Source organism: Epinephelus lanceolatus, chromosome 22 (assembly GCF_041903045.1).
Source record: "Epinephelus lanceolatus isolate andai-2023 chromosome 22, ASM4190304v1, whole genome shotgun sequence".
NCBI classification, from domain to species: Eukaryota; Metazoa; Chordata; class Actinopteri; order Perciformes; family Serranidae; genus Epinephelus; species Epinephelus lanceolatus.
Genome location: NC_135755.1, coordinates 7629554 through 7654440, shown reverse-complemented (window position 1 = coordinate 7654440; position 24887 = coordinate 7629554). Strand labels below are relative to the sequence as shown.

The 24887-nt window shown below is 41.0% G+C and overlaps 5 protein-coding genes across 6 annotated transcripts in view; 2 read left to right on the top strand and 3 right to left on the bottom strand.

The window, feature by feature from the left end:
* Positions 1-10323, bottom strand: part of LOC144459924 (uncharacterized) — a 55547-nt gene extending 45224 nt beyond the window's left edge. The window contains exons 1-3 of the mRNA XM_078164757.1: positions 10315-10323; positions 9650-9705; positions 9021-9380 (exon numbers count right to left, since the gene is read on the bottom strand). Coding sequence (XP_078020883.1) covers positions 9021-9380; positions 9650-9698 — 409 coding nt within the window. The 5' untranslated portion in view covers positions 9699-9705; positions 10315-10323. The remainder of the gene's footprint in view (positions 1-9020; positions 9381-9649; positions 9706-10314) is intronic.
* On the top strand, positions 1656-5601 carry LOC144459886 (programmed cell death 1 ligand 1-like). 2 transcript variants are annotated; one of them, XM_078164688.1, is made up of 4 exons: positions 1656-1826; positions 4380-4435; positions 4824-5171; positions 5352-5601. In XM_078164688.1, the coding sequence occupies exons 2-4, from the start codon at positions 4387-4389 to the stop codon at positions 5555-5557; spliced, it is 603 nt and encodes a 200-aa protein (XP_078020814.1). In that variant the 5' UTR covers positions 1656-1826; positions 4380-4386; the 3' UTR covers positions 5558-5601. The 2 variants fall into 2 exon arrangements, with proteins under 2 accessions (XP_078020814.1, XP_078020812.1); XM_078164686.1 differs by having other exon boundaries at positions 1674-1826; positions 5349-5601.
* Positions 10324-11256: 933 nt separating the features above from the next.
* LOC144459867 (uncharacterized) lies at positions 11257-13896 on the top strand. Its single transcript, XM_078164654.1, has 3 exons — positions 11257-12422; positions 12548-12830; positions 12967-13896. The coding sequence occupies exons 1-3, from the start codon at positions 12034-12036 to the stop codon at positions 13633-13635; spliced, it is 1341 nt and encodes a 446-aa protein (XP_078020780.1). The 5' UTR covers positions 11257-12033; the 3' UTR covers positions 13636-13896.
* A 727-nt stretch (positions 13897-14623) lies between these two features.
* Positions 14624-22238, bottom strand: LOC144459869 (uncharacterized). The gene is made up of 3 exons (XM_078164656.1): positions 20948-22238; positions 16641-17000; positions 14624-16332 (listed from the first exon to the last, which is right to left on the bottom strand). Exons 1-3 carry the CDS (start codon positions 21603-21605, stop codon positions 16202-16204), a joined length of 1149 nt encoding a protein of 382 aa, XP_078020782.1. The 5' UTR covers positions 21606-22238; the 3' UTR covers positions 14624-16201.
* Positions 22239-22355: 117 nt separating this feature from the next.
* On the bottom strand, positions 22356-24384 carry LOC144459877 (uncharacterized). Its single transcript, XM_078164676.1, has 4 exons — positions 24374-24384; positions 23709-23764; positions 23080-23439; positions 22356-22864 (listed from the first exon to the last, which is right to left on the bottom strand). Exons 2-4 carry the CDS (start codon positions 23755-23757, stop codon positions 22602-22604), a joined length of 672 nt encoding a protein of 223 aa, XP_078020802.1. The 5' UTR covers positions 23758-23764; positions 24374-24384; the 3' UTR covers positions 22356-22601.
* Between the last annotated feature and the right edge of the window lie 503 nt (positions 24385-24887).

Genomic DNA, 24887 nt, shown 5'->3' with positions numbered 1-24887 from the left:
TTACGCTGAACGAAACAACATGATTGTATTATTTTATTATTATTAGCTTATCATAATCAATATGGCAACACCCATATTCAATGCAACAGTAAAACAAGCACTTGCGGGCCAGGCCACCGGGGAACTCCCCGGTTCTCCCGTGGGCCTGGCCTCCCTGTTATCTGCCCCTATACTGCATCTGTTATCTGCCCCTACTGCATCTCAACACATTGGCATCGGCTATGCTTATGGCCTAGATAGATAGATAGATAGATAGATAGATTCAAGAGCATTATCTAGACCTGCTCTATGTGTAAAGTGCCCTGAGATGACTTTTGCTGTGATTTGGCACTATATAAATAAAACTGAATCTAAAAAAATAGATAGATAATCAGTGAAGTAACGTTGCTGTGCCTCGTGCGTAAATGCGCATATACTTGGCGTATCTGGAGATTTAAATAATCAATGAAGTTACTGCTTCCCACTTTTTATTCCCCTGTACAGTGTTTCCCTGCAGAGCTACAGTGGAAGGATCATAACAAAAAATACAAAAGACTGTAACATTAAAAGATATCTGCCTGAGGTTATTAAATACCTGCAGCGAGCACCCCACCCCACCCCACCCCGCAGCAGAAACAATAAGCGCGTTTCACCATAAAGAGAGACGCTGTGCGCATTTACGCACGAGGAACAGCAGCGTCCCTTTTATTATTAATATTATTATTATTTATCTGTCTATCTATGCAGTAGGGGCACAATATTGGTTTAACAATAAAGGCCTCCGAATAAAATTTCGCTTAGGGCCCCAGTTTGGTCAGGGGCAGCCCTGCTTTAATGCCACACTGTGACTCCCTTCATGATGACTTGCCCATCACTCTTTCAGTCATGACTATCAGTGACTCAAAGTAAAAAAAAAAAGAAGAAAACTGGAACAACTGAAAACCACGGTCAACAAAGGAAGTAAAATAAGTGATCATTTCATAACTCTAATTTCCTGTTCTCTCCCACGTGTTAGTTGACAAATATTCTCAGACACCTTTGTCTTCACATGTTCTATTTTCCACGACAGTTCATCATCCATCATCACTCCCAAAGATCTGAACTGTCAATGTAAACTCCATCTATAGACAGTGAGAGCATTTCATCCTTTCTTCCATTAGCAAAAACCATGAACTCAGTTTAATTCACATGTAAGGATAACGTGTTACCATGGGTTGTCAAACACTTTGATTTTTTCATTTCTTCTCAAACTATTTCAGTTTTGCAGGAAAAAAATACTGTGTGACTTGATCTTTCTTTGCTGCACTTGTTTTCTTATTTGTCTGTATTTTGCCCGTTGCCCGTTGAATAATTGAGTAGTAAAGTCTTCATGAAAATATATCCTGCGCTCATTTCTCCTTTGTCCAGGCGGCTTTAAACACTTTGTGTTTCACACTGTAGCTTTCAAAGTTACTTTGTATTTATGAACATAATAATCCTTCAATAAGTCTAATCAAATCATCTTTACAGGGAATACAACATGAATTGACGAGGAAGTTCGAGGCGACACCGTGCCTTTGTAATGTAGGACCGCTCATCATGACGCCTCGGATAAAGGACTGTAATGACTCACAGCGAAGCCACAGTTCCGAGTCTAAAAGGACTTTCAGAGTTTGTAAAGACCAGGACCATCCTCCCGTCTACAGTAGGGCCTATAAAACCTGGAGAGACAGTCACTCGAAACAAGCTGTCCAGCAGATTATATTCGTTAATACAAAGACGTCCACGCTTCTAAAACTGTTCATAAAGACATTCTATACTGGTCGTATTTTCATTTTGAGAACACGACTCTCCTGAAGCCATCCAAGGTAATGTGTGAGTGTGTTGATGTTGGTGTTGTCATGATGTGAATCCTGTTGTACAGATTTTTCTCCGGAGATTACTGTGCCAGTCACCTCAACCTACCTCACAACGCTGAAACTCCCACTGAAGTGCCAGAGTTACCAGGCATTCAAAGAAAACCTGGAAGCATCTGTGAGATCTACAGAGTTCGGGTTTGGGATGATCTGATTAGAGTGATCTGAGAAACTGTGTCTTTAAAGCAGAGGTAGGCAATAAGAGAACCCGCACTCCCACATTTCCACGGCTGGTTTGTAGTTGTGTTTGTAAATTTTAGTGATGCTTGACTTTATTTTTCACTGTAAAAAGATAGTTCTGCTCTCATGTTGAATATATTTGTGTAGTCAATCGCACAACAGCTCTTTACAGTTTTACATGGTGGTTTTTGTGTACTGTATGGCACGTGCGCCCATGATGGCACACAAGGTCATTAACATGGGCACGCAGAGTAATTCAATAAAAAATATTTAATATACTTTTTGGGATAGCAAAACATTTTTAATAAAAAATAACCTAATGGTGAATTAAACGAACAATTTGATTCAAAGTAATCTGAGATAATTAACTAGGCTCAAAATACACCATTGTTTTTGACAGCAAGAGACACAAAAGACCAGTCTATTCCCAGTCTTTGCATTTACTTTGTGTGTAATATAGACACATAGTCATTCAAACTTTTGCGAAATTTCAGGACTTCTATTTTTGCTAAATTTTATGCCTTATTTGCAAAAAATCACCACTTTCTTCTCAGATTTTTATGATTTTTTTTTTTTTTGAGAAATTTGGGCTTTTTGTGAAATTTTAAAACCTGACACAAGACATCCAAAAGGTTGCTGACCCCTGCTTTAAAGTTTCAATGGTGTTATTTGTTTGAAATTCATTTCAGACCCCCAGTTGTGAAAGTTGGTGTTTGCTTTCAGTTATGGAGCACTTAGACATGTTAAGGCATCACCCCAAAGGGACATTTCCCTTTTTTTGAAGTGGGGTTGTATGAGCTGTAGATTTCACTCTTACTGGTAGACTGACCTGGACATCTGACATGATCGCAGTTATTTTCTAATCTGCGTCGACGGTGAATTCAAATGTTGGTCAGTCAAACTAACAACAGTAAATGAAGCACAGCTGATGGACACAATTAAAACAAGACAAAGGCTGAATTATACAATATGTTTGACTTACTTAGGTGTTTCACAACATGAACCAATGAGGGACTTTAATGCCACACCGTGACCCAACCTTCGTGTTGTGACCTCAAATTTCTTGGCTCAGCTTTCTTTGCACAAGTGAACATCTCTGATGGGCAGATAAGACCTTGTAAGGCTGTCTGTTATCATCTGCATGTGTATCAATTTAGTGCTATGAACATGATAAGATGTGCCTAAAAAATAGTGGGATTATGAATGTGTTTGTACTCCTTAAAAATACAAGAGTCGGCAGCGCGTTGACAGTTGATATGGATGGAGGACTCTTGACATCAACTCAGGGAATGCTGCTGTCCCTTTTTCACAGCTCTTAAAATTTCCTGAAGCCATCCAAGGTAATGTGTGAATGTGTTGATGTTGGTGTTGTCATGATGTGAATCCTGTTGTACAGATTTCCTATGTGAGGATTGGTGGATTAGACAAGATGTTAACAGATAATAATGTGCTGGCTTCTCTCAGTAAAGAGACAATTCAACAAGACTTTAACAGACATGTGATTGATTGAAGACAGATCATCCTAAAAGCTGATCCACCTAAAAAGCTCCTCTATGTGACTTTAAACAACAGCTGCAACATTTAGGAAAGAGACACACTTTCGATTTGTCTTGAACTTTGAATATTTTCTCTTGTCTATTGTTTATAAGGGACCACAGCATTTATTTTCATTTCATAGAATTCACTTGACAGCTTTATTTGCACTTTGATTCTCTTTCCTTTATATGCAGGCACATTGACTCATGGAACATGTTTATCTGAGCTGCAGGTTCACACTTTAGGATTTTCTGCACTCCTGCCTCGTATTCACACAACATCCATCCTAAAGCTTAAAGTAGCTCCTAACTGGTTGAGTAAAGAGAAACTCCTGATAATAAGGAGTCAGTCCTGACTTGAACATGTTTTTGGTGTTTGACCTTTTAGCACTCAAAGTGTGTCGTCAGTCTGTGAGAAGTCAGAGACAGTCCAGAGGACTCCTCAGTCACCAACAAGTCCCATTCACCTGCTGCTAGGAGAGCACTCATTGACTTTAACCACTGGCGCCATCTTGTGTCAGAAATATATTACTGCAGCTTTTGTTCTTTGAAAAGTCAGGTCTACATGTGTGCAGGAGAACAAATAAGTTTTACATTGCTGTGGTTGTAGTTGACATAGTTTTTAGTGCTGATGCCTGGTGTCCATCAGTTGTGTGTGATAATAGGATAATAAATACAAAGGAGTATTGTGATGACTAAAGACAGACTGTAGATTGTCTCTGTGTCACCTGGAATAAGTGAACTTTGATCTCATGTGTTTGTGACTCTTCACCTCTGTCTCCTCTCACAGGGAAAAGATGATGTGCATCATCCTGCTGCTCATCAACCTGACCTCCTGTGTCTGTGGTTAGTTTACACCTTCACTTTATTATCCACAAACACTAAAGACTAAACACACTCTCAGCTTTGACATTTTTTCTGACTTCACAACTTGGGCTAAAAACTGGAGACACTGACGTCATGTTTTCTGGTATTTGGGGATGAAGGATCTCAGACATGCTGGGTTTTATACAGGCTGATGTCAGTATTTCTAGCTGTGCTGGCAGCATCGCTCGAAGGATGACAGTGTCAGTTGATTTTTGAGCAAATACCTGGCAGTAAAGGGGAATAAATACTATAATGTGTTATGAATGAACACTTTGTGATTTAATGTGTATATGTGATGAGTGTAGCCTGTGACCCAACATTTAGAGCCTCCGTTAATCTCTTTCCTCTCTCCTCCTCTTCCTCTCAGGGGTGTCTAAGCCTTATGACACTCCTCTGAAGTACCAGGCAGAGGAGAACAGTGACGTCACAGTTGAATGGAGCTTCTCGTCTGAAACCGACATTCCCCTCCCCTCACTGAAGATCCACTGTCAGAAGGTGTTAGGGCTGAAGGTCTTCTATCATCTGGACAACTGTATTGAGGAGTCTCAGCACGAGCAGTTTGCAGGACGGGTGCAGTGTGACAAAGACGCTCTCAGAGGAGGACGTGTCCGCCTTCATCTGTCCCGAGTCAAGATGAATGACTCGGGTGTGTACCTCTGCAGGATGGCCACTGACTTTGGCAGGAAGGTTAAAGTGTTCTCGCTCAGCATCACTGGTGAGTCGACTCATGGTCGTCTGTCTGTCTGTCTGTCTGTCTATCTGTCTGTCTGTCTGTCTGTCTACAGCTCTCAAACAATGATGGATGGATCATTGTCATCCTTCACACCTGTCAGTCACAGCCTTCGTGGCGTACAGGAAGTTGTCAGTGACATGTTTTTAATGTTTTTAACAGCAGCTGTTGACAAGCCCAAACCAGTGACCCCAACACCAGCACCAGTGACACCAACACCAGCACCAGTGAGTCGGGGAAGAATCAGCCTCTGTGTTGTACTGGGACTGGCAGCAGCAGCTGTACTGGTTTTACTGGCTGTACTGGCTGTCCGTCGCTGTTCTTTAAAATCCTGCAGGACCATGAAGATGTGCTCTGTAGCACATCAATAAAATGTTTCATCTTTCTTACTCTTCTGCTGCTCTGAAGAGAAATCCACCAGCAGGATGAAGACAGAACTGGTTCTTGTGTTGGAAAATGATGCAGATTCAAACTAATGCAGCTGAGTTCATGGTGGATTTGTACTGTCATTGATTCAATGATCCACGTGATGTTTTTCTTTTTACAGAACGTGTTTTATGTCAGAAGAACTAAAGTAAGAGTAGCAGCACAGTGTTAAACCTTTTATAGTCTTTTTGGAATAAAGATAAATAAAAATGTTGCTGTTTCCATTTTTGTCTGAGCATTTTTTCAGTGGTTGAAATAAATCACCAAATGACCTCATGAACATTTAACTGTCTGTTATTAACTGTGTGTTATTAACTGTCTGTTATTAACTGTGCTTCTTTCACTGTGTGTGAGCTGAGTGAAAAGCTCTGAGCTGCTAACAGGTGTATTAATGACAAAGAGCAGCAGAGGGAGCTCTTTGCTTTGGATTTGAATTACAGTTTTCCTCGATTGCTGAAACACGTTTTTTGGAGGAAGAGCTCCTTTTCTCAAAACTCAAACCACAAAAACACACAATCTGCTAAACTCAACACTTCTCTTGCAAAATAACACTCTGCCTTCAAAACAAGTTCAACATCTTCTCAAAATGGTACTTTGTGTTCAAATGACACACACAGCCATCATGTGAGTGGACACTTGTAGCACCAACTGAACACTGCAGTGCAAAATGGAAAACACTCAGAATTATACATTTGCATGTTCATGCTGTCACACTTGCCCATTTTGTAAAACACTGTATTACAGTATAATGTTTTGTGCTGTATTCAAATAGAAAACACCACATTTGCAGTAACAGAATTAAAAAAAAAAGTCATCCAAAATCAAACAAATTCGGCCACAACCATCAAAACAGATTTACTGGTGTGCCACATCGTGCCTCTGGTTCCTGTCTGGCCACAGGTTGGTCGGTGAACCAGTCTCAGACCACAGCAGCCCGGTGGAAACTCACATTGTCCCAGAGGACAACGTAGTTGAGCTGCTGTGGCCCAAAGAACTGGTCATCAGGTGGGATGAGGTGGTTATGGAGTGTGTCCAGGAATGCCAGGAGAAGTGCACTATTGTAGGGACTGAAGGTGGCATGGCGATGGAGGATACCATGGTGATTCATCGCCACACACAAGGTGATGTTACCTCTGCGCTGTCCAGGGACTTCAACAATTCATGGATCTCAGCGGCTGCATCCAGCTCCAGAACTCTCTGAGACAGACAGCATGACAGTATCAGACATGGACCTAGAGCAGCCAATACATGATCGTGTGAGACAATGTAAAGAAACACTGTAACTGCATCATGCAGTATTACAGGTGCAGTAATGTGTCAGTGCTGGATATAGGACTTCCTTGCACATAGTCATGGCGCAGCTCCTTGACCCTGGCCGAATTCCTTTCAAAGAGCACCCTATACACTTGCTTCATGCGTACTGCATTGTGCCGTAGGACACGATCCAGTGTGCTGAGGCTGACAGAGTTGATGGTCTGGAACACCACTTGGTCTTCAATCACCTTTCTTTGGATTTGTTTCAGGGTGATAGCGTTGTTCTCCAGAACCATGTTCACAATGGCAGTGTCCTGCTGAGCCGTGAACAGACGTGCGCTCCCACCTGCTGGTGGTAATCTTTCATTTCTGCAAAAGATCCAGATACAGCAACATACATTACGTATTGTATAGACAAAGTAGGAATGCAGTTCCCAATCTCATGAGAGATGAGTGAGATTTGTATTGGAAAAGAGTGTTCAAAATATAGAGACTTGTGTGTAGTGTTTTGAGAAGAGGGATGAGACGGGAATTGAGAGCTGTGTGATTAATGAATCAGATGATAATTCAGATCACACATGAAGCAAAATAATAGATAGACTAACAGCAGAAGGTGTTTGTGATCATCAGGAACATTTAAAGAGCCTGATGGTCTAAATCAGTGATACTCAACTTACGGCCCACGGGCCAAATGTGGCCCCTGATAGGGTGCTGGGTGTCCCCCCAGGCATTTTCTAATTCACAGTAAAAAACAAACTGATTCAAAGTGGGATTTCTTTTTGTAGTTTTTATTTACATAAGTGCAAAAAACAAGTAAGCATCAAAATGGAGTCTCTTCATCCAAAACATCCCAGACCCCCTGACAGAGGTCTGAGTGAAGCCCTGAGTGTCATTGTGCAAAAGTCAAATACATCACTGACAGGATATGAATAACATGTGATATATTATTACAGACAAACTCATCACACAGAGCTTTAAATGCAGACAGATATTGCACAGATGAGCTATACATGGTATACAAGGTAGACATGCTTCTCAGCATCATTAATGTGTCAATATTGGAGATGCTGTCACTTGCTTTAACTTTATTTTCATCACTCACTGTCATCGTCTTCAGCAGGTTTGGGAATGTCTAGATTTGACAACCTCTTGTTCACATAATCAGTAAATTCATTTATATTTTGAACCACATGTCATGTTCCTCCTGTCTGCGGGAAGTAACAAAGATCCATGTGTTGCTTCTTGAATTGTTCCTTTTACAGTAGATGCTGTGGTGGACTCATCACCTGCACCTCACCTGTATTACCTGCGTTTACCTGCTCTAGTGCGCCACCCTGTGTACAAACCGCAAACTGCACCTATTTACATTGGTCAATATTATTAAAACATGAATCAAAACCAAATACAAAGAATGTTATTGCGATTCCGACACTCTTATAAATATAGATTTATTTACAATATGTACACATTATAAACTGAACACAATACATTTTACATTATAACAATAACCATCAGTCGGCAGAAGATTATTAATGAACGTACAATTCTCTCAGAATTCTGTTGTCTTGTTGATTCAAGAATGTTTTTAAGACACATGATTGATAACAGCTGCTGCATAAAAATATATATTTCACATCACATGTAGTTTCTGACACAGATGCTGGAGGGAGAGAGTCTCAGAGTTTGTCTGGTGTTTTTAGGACCATGACTTTGATAACAAACTGTTTCCTCTCATCATCTGATGAACTTTTCTTAAATCCTCCACTGGAGTCTGAGCACAAATCTTGTTTTCTGGACTGAAGGTGAATTAATACACAGAATCAAACACTCAGTAGAGCTGCTGCTGCCAGTCCACAGTAAAGGCCGATCCTTCCTCGACTCTCTGGCTGTGGACGACTTGTTGTGTTTGGTGTCTGAGGTTCAGGTCGATCCCTCGCTGCTGTAAAGAGACCAAACAAATCTGTGTCATTCATGTGAAGAAAAAACATTTGACTAACAAAGAAAACTAAATATCCACAACAGATTAAGTTGTAACATATTTCACAGATACTGCAAGAAGGTGAGGATTGTTGATAACACAAGTTCACAACACTTTTCTTCTCAGGTTCTTATTTATCATAAACTTGTTCATAAAGTTCTACTGAATCAACTTACCAGTGACATTGAGCCGACATATAGCAGCGCTCCCACCATAATGTGTGGACACTTCACACATATACAGTCCTGAGTCATCAGTCCTGAGTCTGGACACATGAAGTCTGAGTCGTCCCTCTCTGAGGACGTCTTTGTCACACTGGACTCGTCCTGTAAACTGTTCATCCTGAGACTCTGGGACCTCAACACCTCCATGTAGACGAAACAGACCTGAGGCTCTGAGATCAGTTAACAGTTGACAGTAGATATAAAGGGAGTGGAGGGAGCTGCCAGTTTTAGTTGTGAACATCCACTCAAGTGTGATGTTGTGGTTCTCCTCTGCCTGATAGGAGGTCTGTGTCACATTGACTACAAATGTTCCTGTTGAGGAGACAGAGAGGGAAAGTGAGGAGCAGACAAAGTGACAACTTTAACATGTGAGCCTTTAAACTCCATCTATAGATGTTTGTGTGGAGAGTTTGACTGATTGACTGAATAACAGTGTGCTCTTATTTAGAACAAAGCTGGAAGGCTGCAAAACTAAAGAGCTGAAAGATACCACAGGTAATACATGATAGCAAAAATCAACAGTCTGACAGTGTGTTTAGTCTTTAGTGTTTGTGGATAATAAAGTGAAGGTGTAAACTAACCACAGACACAGGAGGTCAGGTTGATGAGCAGCAGGATGATGCACATCATCTTCTCCCTGTGAGAGGAGACAGAGGTGAAGAGTCACAAACACATGAGATCAAAGTTTCAATTTCATTTAAATAATTTTCTAAACCTTCATGTAATATTTTCGCCCACAGGTGGCGCCAGTGGGCTGCAAAGTACAGTATGTTGTGTGAATACGAGCCAGGAGTGCAGAAAATCCTAAAGTGTGAACCTGCAGCTCAGATAAACATGTTCCATGAGTCAATGTGCCTGCATATAAAGGAAAGAGAATCAAAGTGCAAATAAAGCTGTCAAGTGAATTCTATGAAATGAAAATAAATGCTGTGCTCCCTTATAAACAATAGACAAGAGAAAATATTCAAAGTTAAAGACAAATAGAAAGTGTCTCTTTCCGAAATGTTGCAGCTGTTGTTTAAAGTCACATAGAGGAGCTTTTTAGGTGGATCAGCTTTTAGGATGATCTGTCTTCAATCAATCACATGTCTGTTAAAGTCTTGTTGTTGAATTGTCTCTTTACTGAGAGAAGCCAGCACATTGTTATCTGTTAACATCTTGTCTAATCCACCAATCCTCACATAGGAAATCTGTACAACAGGATTCACATCATGACAACACCAACATCAACACATTCACACATTACCTTGGATGGCTTCAGGAAATTTTAAGAGCTGTGAAAAAGGGACAGCAGCATTCCCTGAGTTGATGTCAAGAGTCCTCTATTCACATAAACTGTCAACGCGCTGCCGACTTTTGTATTTTTAAGAAGTACAAACACATTCATAATCCCACTCTTTTCAGGCACATCTTATCATGTTCTTAGCACTAAATTGATACACATGCAGACGATAACAGACAACGCACTGTCTTACAAGGTCTTATCTGCCCATCAGAGATGATCAGATGTGTAAAGAAAGCTGAGCCAAAAAATTTGAAGTTATAACACACCGAGACATCATACAGGGGAGTCGTCGATGGTTGAGTCCCGGTGTGGCATTAAAGTCCCTCATTGGTTCATGTTGTGAGTGTTAGTTGAAGTCTTCCTCTAAATCTCTCTGAGTCTTCATATTAAAATCATAAAGTGAAGGCAGCTGCAGTTTTCACAAGCAGCTTCTCTCCACCGACCACAGTGCATGATGGGAAACTCTCTGCTCTCCACTAATCTAATCAAGTTGAATCCAAACTTTTCTTTATGTTTCACTGTAAAGATGATTTGATTAGACTTATTGAAGGATTATTATCTTCATAAATACAAAGTGACTAAAAGTCTCTCAGCTGATTGAGTCTGTCACGAGTTGAGCTGATGAAGTTACAAACAGATACTTCCTCATGTCAAACATTTAGTGTTCAGGAGACAGACAGGGGGACAGCTCTCGTCTTCAAACACCTAAGTAAGTCAAACATATTGTATAATTCAGCCTTTGTCTTGTTTTAATTGTGTCCATCAACTGTGCTTCATTTACTGTTGTTAGTTTGACTGACCATTATTTGAATTCACCGTCGACGCAGATTAGAAAGTAACTGCGATCATGTCAGATGTCCAGGTCAGTCTACCGTCATACTCCATTTGATGCTTGTCTATTCGTGGTATTACGGTACGGGTGGTGACAGAGACGTTTGTGAGCAATGCTTTCTCCCCTGTTTCTCTCATTGATATACCAAATAAACAGTGCACTGTATTGCACATTATATGACTTTCAGTCACAAAATATTGAAGTTTTTCTCCTCTACTCTTTTTAAAAGGAGCTCTAAATTGAAATGATCAACAATAAATAATCTTTTACCTTCCACTAAACAAAATGCTTGTTCAGGATGACCCAGACCACGTCCAGGTCCATGTTCATGTTGTCAAGAGTAGCAGCACACTGTTAAATATGTTGTCATCTTTTGAAAATAAACATAAATAAAAATGTTGCTGTTTCCATTTTTGTCTGAGCATTTTTTCTGTGGTTGAAATAAATCACCAAATGACATCATGAACATTTTACTGTCTGTTATTAACTGTCTGTTATTACAGTTTTTCTCAAATGCTAAAACACAAAAGCCAATCCTCTAAACCAAATGACCAGTTGTCTAAACACATTTACTAAATCTAGCCATCATTTGCCAATATCATAAACACATTTCACATGATGACACAATTCACAAAACACAATCCTCCGTTCTCATAAATCTAAACACATTTTTCCTTGCTAAAACACAAGTTGCAAAAGAACTCTGCTCATATTCTCAAATGAAAGCTCATGTGATGCAAAATGCTTGCCACAGTCAGCAATATTTGAACACAGTGAACACACCTGGCGTCATTCATTACACACAACGACTCAAAATTGAAGACACCTGTTGCTAATGCTGTGACCACATGTATAAAAGCAAGTTCAGAGTGCACAGTTTCCAAACAAACACAATGGATGAAGGCAGAGTCAGGGGAAGACGAATCCGAGTCAGAGGAGGGAGAGGAGCTGGCCATGAAAGAAGAGGAGCAGGCCAACGAGGAAGAGGAGTTCAAATCAGAGGAGGAAGAGGAGCAGGCCAACGAGGAAGAGGAGAAGGTCCAGGAGGGAGAGGAGAAGGTCCAGGAGGAAGAGCAAGACAACCTCGCACCATCATTACAGACGAGATGCGAGCAACAGTCATTGACCATGTCATTGTCCATGGCATGACAATGGCTGAAGCAGGACTAAGAGTCCGTCCAAACCTGAGTAGGTTCACCGTGGCCAACATTATCAGGGCATTCAGACAACACAACAGGTATTGTACTCTATTGCTTTCTTTGTCACAATACAGTTTTACAAGCCTGTGAAAGTAGTCTATTGGTTTCAAATCAGTTGTTATTGTAAAACATGTCAATTGACAACACATGTTTCTGTCTTTAGAGTTGAAAGAATGCCACATAGAGGTGGGAGGGCTGCCATATTTACAGCGGCACAAGAAACCCTCATTGTGGATATGGTTCGTGAGAACAACCTCATCAGACTCCGGGAGATCAGAGACAAAGTCATTGCCGATAATGTCAACTTTGAGAGCATTGATGATGTCAGCTTGGCCACAATAGACCGAGTTCTCCGGCGGCAAAAGATGCGGATGAAACAGGTCTATAGGGTTCCCTTTGAGCGCAACTCTGCGCGACACAAAGACCTACGTTACGAGTATGTGCAAGTAAGTATACATCCATGTTCACAGTACAGTTAGTGGACATACTGTGTTGCTCAGTGGCCTACATTACTTCTGGACAATACTGTGCTACCTGATTGACTGTTGTTCTGAACACCTGTGCACTTTCACATTTTCACAGAGGATATTACAGTTGGACGCGATGGCCAGACCTCATGAGTACCTCTTCCTGGATGAGGCTGGCTTCAACTTGCAGAAACGAAGGCAAAGAGGCCGTAACATCATTGGCCAAAGAGCCATCACTGAGGTTCCTGGCCAACGGGGGGGTAATATTACTCTTTGTGCGGCCATGGGTTCGGAGGGGCTTGTCCACCGGCATGCTGTCCTTGGGTCTTACAACACCCAACGTCTCCTCACCTTCCTAGAGGAGCTAAAAGACATCCTCCTGGACCGCCAACAACACCATCCTGGGCCCGCACATCCCATTTATGTGATCATTTGGGACAATGTCCGCTTCCACAGAACAAACCAAATCAGAGAGTGGTTCACCACCAACAGTAACCAGTTTTTAAACGTCTGTCTGCCACCCTACTCCCCTTTCCTGAACCCTATAGAGGAGTTCTTCTCATCGTGGAGATGGAAGGTTTATGACAGACAACCATACACTAGAGAGAACCTCCTAAGGGCAATGGAGCTGGCCTGTGCTTACATCCCAGTGGAGGCCTTCCAAGGATGGATTCGCCATTCCAGGGGGTTTTTCCCGCGGTGCCTGGCAAGAGAAAATATAGCCTGCGATGTGGATGAAGTGATGTGGCCTGATGCAGCTCAGCGACATGATGCCGCACAGTGATTGTGGTGTGAATAAAGTAAATAAAAAAACTTCACACCCTGAACATGTTTTCAAGAGTTGTTGTGTGCAATAGATTCTGTTTTTGCATTGAGTTGTGTTACAGTAGTGTACATGCAGTATTTTCTATAGATTTATACTCTTCATATGAAACTCACAAATCTAAATGCCTAATCCTCTACAGAGATCTAAGAAGATCCGTTACTGTAAAGTTTCTAAAAAAATATGCATTGGCAGTTATGAAACAAAGAACCTTCTCACAAATTGAGCATTGTTTTCAATTGTTTTGCTGTAGTGTGTAATGATGTGTATAGTGTTTACATTTTTGAAAGCTTCGAGCTGCTCTTTTGGTGTGAAAGTTTGAGTTTTGAAGTGAGAAGGTGTGGTTGTGTTTATGTAGCTTTAGAAAAGGGTGTTGTGTTTAGACATTGGGGAACATAGAGGAAACGTTTGTGAAATGTGTTTTAGCATTTGAGAAAAACTGTAATATCAGCATAAAACATGACTTATGTCTGATCAGAATATGAAGTGACTTCTTTATTATGATGTATTCATTGTGTCTATTGTGTGACTGTAGGAGCATGGAGGGATTGTGTTTTACACATGTGTTACAGATGATTGGTTGTGTGTATGCACAAGTTTGAAAAGGCTTTATTTTCATATATATGACCTCTGAATGTTTAAATCATAATTTGACTCACTCAGTGAATGTGAGTCATTGTAAAGTCAAATAAAAACATATGTTTAAAAAATGACCAAAAGCTTTTTCATTCATGGGAACAAAAGTTCAACACACTGAAGTAGTGCTAATTTTGTTTGTTTGTTTGTTTGTTGTTTGAGGAATCACAAAAAATCCTCCAGCTGCTGAAAAATGCTGCAGCTTTGATTAGAAGAAGTTTCAAATGAATTTTATTTAGTGATAAAAACACATTTAATTTCATTCATAACGTATGCATATAATAAGAAATGTTCCAGAGTTTGATATAAAAACTTTTATTTTTGTATCAGAAATGACAGAATAAAATGTGCTGTACAAGTACTTCCTGTGCACGTGTGTGTATTGTGTCAGGCAGCATAATGACATGATGGATAGACAGATGAAGTTCATGAATGGGAAATGCAACATTAAAGCAGCCAAGACACACATCATAAAACCAACAATATAAAGGACACTCTAAGAGGCTGAATATTAACTGCAGAGCAAGGAAATAAAAATAAGGACCATACTCCTCAAAATCTGACGCTTGGGCAGTGACTAACAGCGTCTGAAACCAATGACATAAGGCGTCCTTTAACGTTGGCTTGACACAGTTGCCGTGATAGTTTAATAGCGCCCAGTGGCATCAGGGGGAAACACGGTGGGGCAAGGATGAAAGTGAAGGCCATGAAAGTCCAACTGGGGCGGGCAGGAGGGGTGGTGGATGGGTCCAACAAACACAGTTTATTTTGAAAGAGACTGTATGTAAACGGTTCATTCCCTGCATAAACAGGAAGTGTATTTTGAAAGAAGACAATGTGTGTAACAGGCAGAATTTGACACGGCGTCCCAGAACGTCAACAGCCAACACACCCAGGGTACCTTGCATGTTGTATGTACTGTAAACCCAACATTACGTTAGCATAATCTTGGGATTAGGAGGTAGAAAACCAACATTACATTAGCATAATCTTGGGATTAGGAGGTAGTAAAACCAAACTTTAAAACAAAAGAATGATGGTTTAAACACAAACATTACATGAGCATAATTTTGGGATTAGGAGGTAGTAAAACCAAATTTGAAAACAAAAGAAAGGATGGCTTAAACATGAACATCATATTAGCATAATATTGAGATTAGGAGGTAGTAAACCCAATATTACATTAGCATAATCTTGGGATTAGGAGGTAGTAAACCCAACATTACATTAGCACAACTTTGGGATTAGGAGGTAGTAAACCCAACATTACATTAGCATAATCTTGGGATTAGGAGGTAGTAAAACCAAACTTTAAAACAAAAGAATGGATGGCTTAAACATGAACATCATATAAGCATAATATTGGGATTAGGAGGTAGTAAACCCAATATTACGTTAGCATAATCTTGGGATTAGGAGGTAGTAAAACCAAACTTTAAAACAAAAGAATGGATGGGTTAAACACTAACATTACAGTATCTTAATTTTGGGATTAGAAGGTAGTAAAACCAAACTTTAAAACAAAAGAAAGGATGGCTTAAACATGAACATCATATTAGCATAATATTGGGATTAGGAGGTAGTAAACCCAATATTACGTGAGCACAATCTTGGGATTAGGAGGTAGTAAACCCAACATTACATTAGCATAATCTTGGGATTGGGAGGTAGTAAACCCAACATTACATTAGCACAACTTTGGGATTAGGAGGTAGTAAACCCAACATTACATTAGCATAATCTTGGGATTAGGAGGTAGTAAAACCAAACTTTAAAACAAAAGAAAGGATGGTTTAGACACCAACATGACATTAGCATAATCTTGGGATTAGGAGGTAGTAAAACCAAACTTTAAAACAAAAGAAAGGATGGTTTAAACACTAACATTACATTAGCATAATGCAAAACTCCAGGCTACAAGTGCTGTTGTCACTACTGTAAATAAACCACTACCTACATAGAGCCCGATCCTTCCTCGGCTTGCTGGTCTTGATGTCTCATTTACAGGTTGATGGCTGGCAGCTGCAAAAAAGGGAGATCATTCAAATGACTTCTTTACTGCTGGGCAGCTTAATGCATCAGAATATATTAGATGATCATATTTTGTCTAAATTAATCTGGAGCAGAGGAGGCATTGAGTATCAGAAAATGGAAACACTCAAGTCAAGCACAAGTTCCTCAAAGCTATACTTCAGTACTTAAATGAATGTACTTAGTTTAATGTCACCACTGCGCACAGAGAATTATTATTGGATTCTGTAGCTCTGCTCAGCTTTTTAGCATCTAGATTTTTCTGTAAAAGAACAAAGCAGCCAGTGATGCCATCTTACCTGTAACACTGAGGTCACATGTCTTGGTGCGACTATCACTGTTAACACCAATGATAAAAGTATAGATGCCTGTGTCGCTGAGCCTCAGACCAGTGAGGACACATTCAATCCGTCCCTTCTTGGCGAGCTCTAGATCACACTGAACTCGTCCCCTATAGAGCTCATCTTGATACAGCCCAGCCTCAAAGTCAGTGTCATAAAGGTAAATTGTCCTCAGTGGCTCCCCATACAAAATGTCTATGTATAGTGAGTCAACAGACACGGCAGTCTTGACAGGGAAGCGCCATGTCAGTGTGATGTTACTGTGTTCCTCTGCCTGGTAGACGTCCTGAGTTACACTGGCTGTGGATGGAGTCACACCTGGAGGGGTCAAAGGAGGAAACACACACACTGAGTAAAGAAACCTCAACAACAGGCAGAGAGATCACAAAGAGGCTGTAAAACTCTTCGTAAAATGTCCTGATCCCCACTAGGGGTCGCCAGAGCTCCACGGGTGGACTTAATCAAACTCTTGTTTTCTAAAGCTTAAATTATGATTCAAGACATGACCTCCTCACATGTTAAAGGCACAGTCAAGACCTGAACACAAGCTGTATTTACAGAGCCTTCACTCTCTGCTTAACAGCCTCGTGCGGCATTACAACAGTATGCACTTAATCCAGCTGAAGAACTAAAACAACAATGGCCAGGTATCAGGGAGAAGACATAACGGATATCTGATGAGCCGAGAATGTTTGGAGCCCAGACATTTAAGGGTTAAACCTTAGTAAGTGTCATCACTTGAGCAGTGGTATCTTCTGCACAGAGAACTGACAGTTTCTGAAAGCAGCAACAGCAAACAATCCTTCATGATGAAATCTATCACTACTCACCTACTGTAAGACAGAAGAGTGTCACAGTTAGAGAGACAGCAGCTGTCCAGCCTGACACTCTGCTCCGGATCAACCTGAGTGCCATAATGTCTCCGTCCTGTCTCTGCAGTTTGATATGAGGCCTGCTCAGAGGCTCTCTGGATCACTTGGCTAAACTCCTCCACCTCTCATCTATGACTGAAATCCTCCAGTCTCTGGCACTTCCCAACAACATCACACACTTAGCATTGGAATTAGATGAACTGAACTCATGAACTAAGACAAAGAGTCCATTTCCCTGTTGTTGCCGCAGATGAAGTTATGTAACAAAAAAGTTTTCTTGGCCACTCCTTCCTCTCAGTCACACACTGCCTCTCTCTCTCACACACACACCTCCCTCACACTCTCTAACTTTCACTTTCTTTGTGACTCACTGATTGTAGAAAACTACTGAAATCCATCAGTTCAGTGGAGATGAGGAAACCTATTAAGTGAATGCAGGTGATAGTGATCAATGATCTATTTCTCATCCACTGGGAGTCAACTGTAAGCTCTATCCTTTATTATATCAAAATAAGGAAAATCCCCTTAAATGTCAAGTCAAGTCAAGTCAAACTTTATTTATAAAGCACATTTAAAAACAACCTCAGTTGACCAAAGTGCTGTACAGTTATTGAAATATAAAATAATCATACACAAATATCATAATAAATAAAACAAAGGAAATAGTAAGGGCTCAATTTAAAAAACTAAAAATTAGATTAAAAAAGGGAAATAAAAGAGTAAAAAGAGTAAAAGCCAAGGATTCTTGCCTAGCAGGGACTGAACGCCAAGGAGAAAAGATGGGTTTTCAGTAATGTTTTAAAGTGCTCAACAGACTGTGCAGCTCTAACCTGGAATGGTAGGGCGCCACTGAGAAGGCTCTGTCCCCACGAGTAGAGAGTCTGGACCGAGGTACTGCCAGGAGCAGCTGGTTTGACGACCTAAGTGCTCTAGAAGTACTGTGAGGCTGTACAAGCTCTGATAAATAAGACGGTGCCAGACCATTTAAACACTTAAAAACAATTAATAAAACCTTGAACTGGATCCTAAAATTAACAGGCAGCCAGTGCAAAGATGCAAGGACAGGACTAATGTGATCACGCCGTTTCTTTCCAGTCAGCAGGCGGGCAGCTGCATTTTGGACTACTTGTAAACCGCGCAGTGCTGACTGGTCAAGACCAACAAACAAAGAGTTACAGTAGTCTAGGCGTGATGTAACAAAGGTGTGAATAACTTTCTCAAAATAATCTCGGGGGAGATATGCCTTTACTTTTGCTAATAGTCTTAGCTGGAAGAAGCTCGTTTTGACAATAGAGCTTATCTGCTTATCAAACCTAAAGTCACTGTCTAAAATAACACCAAGGTTCCTTGCAAAAGGGTGGCAGTGAGACTTAAGGGTGCCAATGGCGCTGTCATACCCATCTAACAGATTTTGTTGGCCAAATAAAATAATCTCAGTTTTATTTTTGTTCATGGAGAGAAAGTTCACTTCCATCCAAGATCGGATGTCATTGAGGCAGTCTAATAAGACCTGAACAGAGGCTTGCTCATTTGTTTTTAAAGGCAGATAGATTTGTACGTCATCTGCAAAGCAATGAAATGAGACATTGTGCTTTCTAAATATGGATCCCAATGGCAACATATATATTGAAAAGAGGAGGGGGCCCAAAATAGAACCCTGGGGCACCCCACAGTTCAGGGGGGAAGTGGCTGAAGAATACTGGCCCAGCTGAACAGAGAAGCTCCTATCTGAGAGGTAGGACTGAAACCACTTAAGAACAGTACCCTTAATGCCCACACAGGTGTTTAAGCGAGACAGGAGAATGTTGTGATCCACCGTATCAAAGGCAGCCGTCAGATCCAGAAGGACCAGGACTGCAGAGCTACCAGAGTCAACTGTCAAAAGAAGGTCATTTAAAATTCTTAAAAGCGCCGTTTCTGTGCTATGACGTGACTTAAAACCAGACTGGAACTTCTCGGAAATGTCATTTAGATCAATAAAAGACTGCAGCTGTTCATTAACCACCTTCTCCAAGACCTTAGAAAGAAAAGGAAGCTTGGAGATAGGCCTAAAGTGGAAAAAACTGTGGGGTCAAGATTATGTTTTTTGATGAGGGGCTGGACCACAGCATGTTTAAAGGCAGCTGGGACACATCCAGACATCAAAGATGAATTTATCAGATCCATAACACAGGGCCCAATGATATGGAAAACGTCCTTAAAAAGACGGGGTGGGATGCTGTCAAGAGGACAGTACGAAGGCCTGAGGTGCTGGACAATATCAGTTAAAGCTGAGAGAGACACTTGTTCAAATGTGTCAAAAACAGCAGGGCAAATGGGAAAGATGGCAGGATCTAATGCAGACGGCAAAAGAGAGGACCTAATATCAGAAATCTTGCCAATAAAAAACCTTAGAAAATCTCCACACAGTTTAGGAGAAGGAACAACACCATTGTGGTCACAGGGGTTTAAAAGAGGTATTAAAAAGAAACTGAGGTTTATGACTATTGACTGACACAAGATTGGATAAAAACAGACTCTTGGCAGCTTTAACAGCTTTCTGATACTGCAATAGACTGTTTTTTAAAATGTCCAAAGAAACGTGTAGATGATCTTTCTTCCACTTCCTCTCGGCGCGTCTACAGACACGTCTTAAAGTGCGAGTGGTGTCATTAAGCCATGGCTCTGTGACTGGCTTAGAGCGTTTGCACCTAAAAGGAGCCACCAAGTCTAATATGTCAGTGCAAGTACAATTAAAAGTGTCTATAAACTCATCAGGAGTAAGAGTACCATAATGATCCTGAGTATGTAGCACAGAATGATTAAATGCTGCAGAAAACTCAGAAGCAGTTGAAGGGTTAATTGTGCGCACACGGCGGTCCGTGGCGCACAGTTTCACATGAGAGTGGGGCAATGTAATATGAAATAAAACAGCGAAGTATTGGGAAATATGTGTGTCACAAATCTCACTGACATTTAACTGCAGACCAAAGGATAATATAAGGTCCAGTGTGTGTCCCTTCTCATGTGTTGGATCAGACACAGACTGAGTAAGGTTAAAAGAGTCAATGAGATTCAGAAAGTCTTTCACCAAGGGACGGGATTCACAGCAGACATGGATATTAAAGTCCCCGACAATTAAAAAACGATCATAGTTCACTGTCACTCCTGCCACAAAGTCTGTGAAGTCCTTTATAAAATCCTTGTTGAACTGCGGTGGACGATAGACTACAGCGCACAGGACGGGTGTAGTAAAGTTTACAGTGAATGTCTGCAGCTCAAAGCTGGAGAAAGAGATCGACGATAAACTGGATTTAAATACAGATGCTACCCCTCCACCTCGGCCGGTGGTTCGGGGGGAGTTAAAAAAGAGACAGTTAGGGGGGAGCAACTCGGAGAACTGGATAGACTCACCGACTTGAATCCACGTCTCTGTCAGAAACATAAAATCCAATTCACGTGAAGTGAAGAAGTCATTCAAGATAAAAGTCTTGTTTGCTGGCGATCTAGCATTCAAGAGAGCCAGGCTATAAGTAATCTCCTCGCGGGCCTTGGTGGAAACGCGGCGCAGAGGCCGAAGATTCCTAAAATCCACACCGCCGTTGCGGACCCGGCATCTGGGAGGGGGAACCTCCGTCGGCAGGTGAAGGCAGCCAGCGGCTGGACAGGGAGGAACAACAGGCTGGATCCAACGAAGACACAACGGCTGCACATGAGATCCTCTGACAGGATGGCGAGGATCGGTCCAACAGGTGGATCGTCTGAGGATCTTGAGTTTTACCAAGACGCCTGCCCTCTTTCCGCGTCTTCTGGAGCGCTTCCTCCGTGAGATGACAACCGGTGAGCGCAGCAGGTAAGCTGGTACAGACGCCAGGGGAGGAGGGAGACCTGAGGTTTGATCCCCCCAGTCAACGTTTGGCAGTGTTTTTTGAGATGCTCTAATGTCAAGAAGTGCTTGTTGATCACACACCAGCAAAGCAGAGGAATCTTGGCAGAGAAAACAAAGTAATATAGCAGCAAATATCAAACATAGCAGAGCCGGCCGACGGCAGGCCGCACACGCTGGCGCCATCTTAAAAATTGTCTTCAGAGAAAAGGAGACAGAAGCAGCTCAGCTATAAGACTGTTAACTGATGTGTGGGATGTGCTACAGGATGAGGAACAGACAGACCACAGTGGTGTGTGTCCCATTTTCATTCCTCACTGTTGTGTCTCAACAGAAGCAACCCAGGAGGACTTGGCAGCAGGTCAAGATAAAATATAAGAATATCCTGCTGTCTCTGTCTCTGTGTCTCTCTGTGTGTCCCTCTCCTTCTCTTGGATGCGCTCCTGATATGGCCGTTGTCAGCTGACCTTGCATTTGCTAGCCAATTGGAAACAGAGCAGGGTGGGGATGGGAGGACAATCACATATCCATGTACAATCTTTTTTAATGCCTCAGTTTCATTTTATTACAGTTTTGTTCTTATTAGTTATTTAATGTTTTTTGATTAATTATGTTATATATTTTATGATCTACATATTATTTTATCATTATTGTAAAAGACTGTTGACTCTGTGAAGCACTTTATAACTTTGTGAAACACAATGTTTGTGTGTATGATTCCCTTTGTTTCTGTGGTTGTAGAAAAACACCACGTCACATTATAAAGTTATTTCCTCATCATTAATGCAACATGTAAAGCAGTAATTTGTAACTGTTTTCAGAGGCAATAAAGTTCATTATAATTATCTTTGTTGTTGTTGTTGAATTCTTTTAGTTCTTGAAAACACACAGTTGTCTGATATGAACAGATTTACACACACAAGAGTCATAACACGGTTTCTCTTATAAATATAGATTTATTTACAATATGTACACATTATAAACTGAACAGAATACATTTTACATTATAACAATAACCATCAGTCGGCAGAAGATTATTAATGAACGTACAATTCTCTCAGAATTCTGTCGTCTTGTTGATTCAAGAATGTTTTTAAGACACGATTGAAAACAGCTGCTGCATAAAAATATATATTTCACATCACATGTAGTTTCTGACACACATGTTGGAGGGAGAGAGTCTCAGAGTTTGTCTGGTGTTTTTAGGACCATGACTTTGATAACAAACTGTTTCCTCTCATCATCTGATGAACTTTTCTTGAATCCTCCACTGGAGTCTGAGTACAAATCTTGTTTTCTGGACTGAAGGTGAATTAATACACAGAAACAAACAATCAGTAGAGCTGCTGCTGACAGTCCACAGTAAAGGCCGATCCTTCCTCGACTCTCTGGCTGTGGACGACTTGTTGTGTTTGGTGTCTGAGGTTCAGGTCGATCCCTCGCTGCTGTAAAGAGACCAAACAAATCTGTGTCATTCATGTGAAAAAAAAACATTTGACTAACAAAGAAAACTAAATATCCACAACAGATTAAGTTGTAACATATTTCACAGATACTGCAAGAAGGTGAGGATTGTTGATAACACAAGTTCACAACACTTTTCTTCTCAGGTTCTTATTTATCATAAACTTGTTCATAAAGTTCTACTGAATCAACTTACCAGTGACATTGAGCCGACATGTAGCAGAGTTCCTCCCATACTTTGTGACGACTGCACACATATACAGTCCCGAGTCATCAGTCCTGAGTCTGGACACATGAAGTCTGAGTCGTCCCTCTCTGAGGACGTCTTTGTCACACTGGACTCGTCCTGTAAACTGTTCATCCTGAGACTCTGGGACCTCAACACCTCCATCAAGACGAAACAGACCTGAGGCTCTGAGATTATTTCTCCTATCACAATTAATATATAAATACTTAAGGGAGCTGCCAGTTTTGGTTGTGAACATCCACTCAAGCGTGATGTTGTGGTTCTCCTCTGCCTGATAGGAGGTCTGTGTCACATTGACTACAAATGTTCCTGTTGAGGAGACAGAGAGGGAAAGTGAGGAGCAGACAAAGTGACAACTTTAACATGTGAGCCTTTAAACTCCATCCATAGATGTTTGTGTGGAGAGTTTGACTGATTGACTGAATAACAGTGTGCTCTTATTTAGAACAAAGCTGGAAGGCTGCAAAACTAAAGAGCTGAAAGATACCACAGGTAATACATGATAGCAAAAATCAACAGTCTGACAGTGTGTTTAGTCTTTAGTGTTTGTGGATAATAAAGTGAAGGTGTAAACTAACCACAGACACAGGAGGGCAGGTTGATGAGCAGCAGGATGATGCACATCATCTTCTCCCTGTGAGAGGAGACAGAGGTGAAGAGTCACAAACACATGAGATCAAAGTTTTAATTTCATTTAAATAATTTTCTAAACCTTCATGTAATATTTTCGCCCACAGGTGGCGCCAGTGGGCTGCAAAGTACAGTATGTTGTGTGAATACGAGCCAGGAGTGCAGAAAATCCTAAAGTGTGAACCTGCAGCTCAGATAAACATGTTCCATGAGTCAATGTGCCTGCATATAAAGGAAAGAGAATCAAAGTGCAAATAAAGCTGTCAAGTGAATTCTATGAAATGAAAATAAATGCTGTGCTCCCTTATAAACAATAGACAAGAGAAAATATTCAAAGTTAAAGACAAATAGAAAGTGTCTCTTTCCGAAATGTTGCAGCTGTTGTTTAAAGTCACATAGAGGAGCTTTTTAGGTGGATCAGCTTTTAGGATGATCTGTCTTCAATCAATCACATGTCTGTTAAAGTCTTGTTGTTGAATTGTCTCTTTACTGAGAGAAGCCAGCACATTGTTATCTGTTAACATCTTGTCTAATCCACCAATCCTCACATAGGAAATCTGTACAACAGGATTCACATCATGACAACACCAACATCAACACATTCACACATTACCTTGGATGGCTTCAGGAAATTTTAAGAGCTGTGAAAAAGGGACAGCAGCATTCCCTGAGTTGATGTCAAGAGTCCTCTATTCACATAAACTGTCAACGCGCTGCCGACTTTTGTATTTTTAAGAAGTACAAACACATTCATAATCCCACTCTTTTCAGGCACATCTTATCATGTTCTTAGCACTAAATTGATACACATGCAGACGATAACAGACAACGCACTGTCTTACAAGGTCTTATCTGCCCATCAGAGATGATCAGATGTGCAAAGAAAGCTGAGCCAAAAAATTTGAAGTTATAACACACCGAGACATCATACAGGGGAGTCGTCGATGGTTGAGTCCCGGTGTGGCATTAAAGTCCCTCATTGGTTCATGTTGTGAGTGTTAGTTGAAGTCTTCCTCTAAATCTCTCTGAGTCTTCATATTAAAATCATAAAGTGAAGGCAGCTGCAGTTTTCACAAGCAGCTTCTCTCCACCGACCACAGTGCATGATGGGAAACTCTCTGCTCTCC

Excerpts from the sequence above, each read along its gene's own strand:
- LOC144459886 (XM_078164686.1), top strand. The coding sequence starts at position 4,387 with ATGATGTGCATCATCCTGCTGCTCATCAACCTGACCTCCTGTGTCTGT. Across the intron at positions 4,436-4,823 it reads CCTGACCTCCTGTGTCTGTG|GGGTGTCTAAGCCTTATGAC; the intron begins GTTAGTTTACAC and ends TCTTCCTCTCAG. Across the intron at positions 5,172-5,348 it reads GTTCTCGCTCAGCATCACTG|CAGCTGTTGACAAGCCCAAA; the intron begins GTGAGTCGACTC and ends TGTTTTTAACAG.
- LOC144459869 (XM_078164656.1), bottom strand. The coding sequence starts at position 21,605 with ATGGCGCCAGCGTGTGCGGCCTGCCGTCGGCCGGCTCTGCTATGTTTG. Across the intron at positions 17,001-20,947 it reads AGAGACGTGGATTCAAGTCG|GTGTGACTCCATCCACAGCC; the intron begins GTGAGTCTATCC and ends TGACCCCTCCAG. Across the intron at positions 16,333-16,640 it reads ATGTGACCTCAGTGTTACAG|CTGCCAGCCATCAACCTGTA; the intron begins GTAAGATGGCAT and ends CCTTTTTTGCAG.
- LOC144459867 (XM_078164654.1), top strand. The coding sequence starts at position 12,034 with ATGTATAAAAGCAAGTTCAGAGTGCACAGTTTCCAAACAAACACAATG. Across the intron at positions 12,423-12,547 it reads GCATTCAGACAACACAACAG|AGTTGAAAGAATGCCACATA; the intron begins GTATTGTACTCT and ends TTCTGTCTTTAG. Across the intron at positions 12,831-12,966 it reads TACGTTACGAGTATGTGCAA|AGGATATTACAGTTGGACGC; the intron begins GTAAGTATACAT and ends ACATTTTCACAG.
- LOC144459877 (XM_078164676.1), bottom strand. The coding sequence starts at position 23,757 with ATGATGTGCATCATCCTGCTGCTCATCAACCTGCCCTCCTGTGTCTGT. Across the intron at positions 23,440-23,708 it reads CCTGCCCTCCTGTGTCTGTG|GAACATTTGTAGTCAATGTG; the intron begins GTTAGTTTACAC and ends TCTCCTCAACAG. Across the intron at positions 22,865-23,079 it reads ATGTCGGCTCAATGTCACTG|CAGCGAGGGATCGACCTGAA; the intron begins GTAAGTTGATTC and ends GTCTCTTTACAG.